Source organism: Lupinus angustifolius, chromosome LG11 (genome assembly GCF_001865875.1).
Source record: "Lupinus angustifolius cultivar Tanjil chromosome LG11, LupAngTanjil_v1.0, whole genome shotgun sequence".
Classification (NCBI taxonomy): Eukaryota; Viridiplantae; Streptophyta; class Magnoliopsida; order Fabales; family Fabaceae; genus Lupinus; species Lupinus angustifolius.
This window is the reverse complement of record NC_032019.1, coordinates 29,006,171-29,008,291: the sequence shown is the minus strand read 5'-3', so window position 1 is coordinate 29,008,291 and position 2,121 is coordinate 29,006,171. Positions and strand designations below refer to the sequence as shown.

General features: G+C 39.8%; 1 protein-coding gene across 1 annotated transcript; it reads left to right on the top strand.

The window, feature by feature from the left end:
* On the top strand, positions 806-1,780 carry LOC109359893. The gene has a single exon (XM_019604586.1). The coding sequence runs from the start codon at positions 806-808 to the stop codon at positions 1,778-1,780; it is 975 nt and encodes a 324-aa protein (XP_019460131.1).

The following is a 2,121-nucleotide window of genomic DNA, read 5'->3' as shown; positions in this document are numbered from 1 at the left end:
GGGTCAATCTTTGTCTATAATGGGAAGGGTGGAACTGGTCAAATCGGTTAATCTAAGCATGCTAGTCTTCAGCTTCCATGTCTATTCTTGGCCCTGTCAACTGATAAAAAAGCTTGACTCTTGCATCAGAAATTTTATCTGGTCAGGGGACATAAACACTAGGAAAATGGTCACTGTGTCTTGGTCTCAAGTGTGCTCAACAAGCAAGGTTGGAGGTCTTGGAATTAGATCTTTATTGAAGCTTAACAAGGCTGCTCTTACTAAGCTAGCTTGGGAGTTAAGGCATTCAAGGAGAGATTGGGCTGTCCTCTACAGAAGTAGATTTCACATTCATAGCAACACAATTCCTACATATTTAAAATCTTCAATCTGGCCTGGAATCAGGATGAATTGGCATGCTGTTAATGAAAATGCAGTTTGGATTATAGGAAAGGGGGATACAATTAACTTCTGGAATGATAACTGGCTTGGAGCTCCTTTAGTTGATCTTCTACGCATACCTCAACATTGGCAGGGTCAATTAAAGGCAAAAATATCAGATTTCATTCAAAGCTCTGTTTGGACTATCCCGAATTCATTGGTTGATCATTTCCCTTTTCTCATTGATAAAATTGCCAAAACTGATTTTTCTGGTGGGCAGGATTTGCTGTGTTGGAAAAACTCTTCTGATGGGGTGCTCACATTAAAGGAGGCATACAATTCTCTTGACTCCAACTCCAATCCTATAACCTAGTTCATGAAAATTTGGTCAAGGGAAATTCCCCCTTCCCATTCCTTTGTGACTTGGCGTTTACTCCACAACAAAATGCCTTCTGATGATAGCTTGCAATCAAGAGGGTACAACATGGTCTCAATGTGCAGTCTATGTAGTAAGCAGGCGGAGACCTCTTCCCATCTCTTTTTCACCTGTCCATTGGCAACTCAAATCTGGAATTGGATTAAGGGAATTTTCAACATCCATCTGGACCTTTCCTCTGTTAAAGCAATCCTCTTGGCCAGTAAAGCTGATTGGTGTGATCAGGTGCATCACCTCTTCACTGCTTGCATTATCCATGCAATCAGTACGATTTGGTGGTGTAGGAACCAATGCAGATTTCACAACAAAGACTATAGCATTGGCTCTGTCATCAATAGAATCATAACGACAACCTCTCTTTCAGCTAGCTATTCCAAAATTTCAAGCAAGCCTTCTTTGATTGACCTTTGTATCCGTAAAGCTTTCAAAGTTTCTATCAATTATCCTAAGGCTCCTTCTATATTGGAGGTAATTTGGCAGCCCCCTACGAGAAACACCATCAAGGTTAACACTGATGGTGCAACTATAGGTTATCCTGGCCACGCTGGGGGAGGAGCAATCTTCAGAGATCACAGTGGTCAGTGCATTGCCTGCATGGCTGATTACTACGGCATTGAGGATGCTTTATTTGCTGAGTTTAATGCTGCTTTATCAGCAATCCTCTTTGCTATATCCAAGGGTTGGATGAATCTCTGGCTTGAATGTGATTCCACATTGGTGGTGGAAATTCTCAATGGAAATCATAATCCTCCTTGGAAGCTCATAAACAAATGGATTCAGTGCAAAGCAAAAATGGTTGGAATGAATTTCAGGGTGTCTCATATCTATCGAGAAGGCAATTCTTGCGCGGATAAATTGGCTAATTATGGGATTAACTCCAAAGTTAGTTCGAAATGGATGTCTACTCCTAATTTCATTCATCATGAATTCTTGCGTAATAGGAACCTTCTTCCTAGTTATAGATTCTCTTCTTCTTATCACTAATGTATCGTTGTTCCATCTAATATATTTCGAGGTGTAGTTGCACCTTCGACTTAAAAAAAAATTTGTGATTACTTGATCTTATTAGATCATTATTCTTTGACTTTCGCAAATATGGATAGCCTTCAAATGCGAATTTATATATAGTCGACGTAGTAAGGCTTTAGCAAAGGAGTCTCTTCATGAAGCATTTTAGGAATACTAATTTTGTTACATTTCAAAAGATCACACTGAGGATGTGACTAAAGCCAAGAAAAACAGCCATGCTGCAAAAGTTCCCTCTGTGGAGAAGACTCATGACTTGATCATAGACTTGGAGCTTGACAATAGGGACATTAAAATAA

What these genes read in the sequence shown, in the direction of transcription:
- LOC109359893 (XM_019604586.1), top strand. Translation starts at nt 806, where the DNA reads ATGCCTTCTGATGATAGCTTGCAATCAAGAGGGTACAACATGGTCTCA.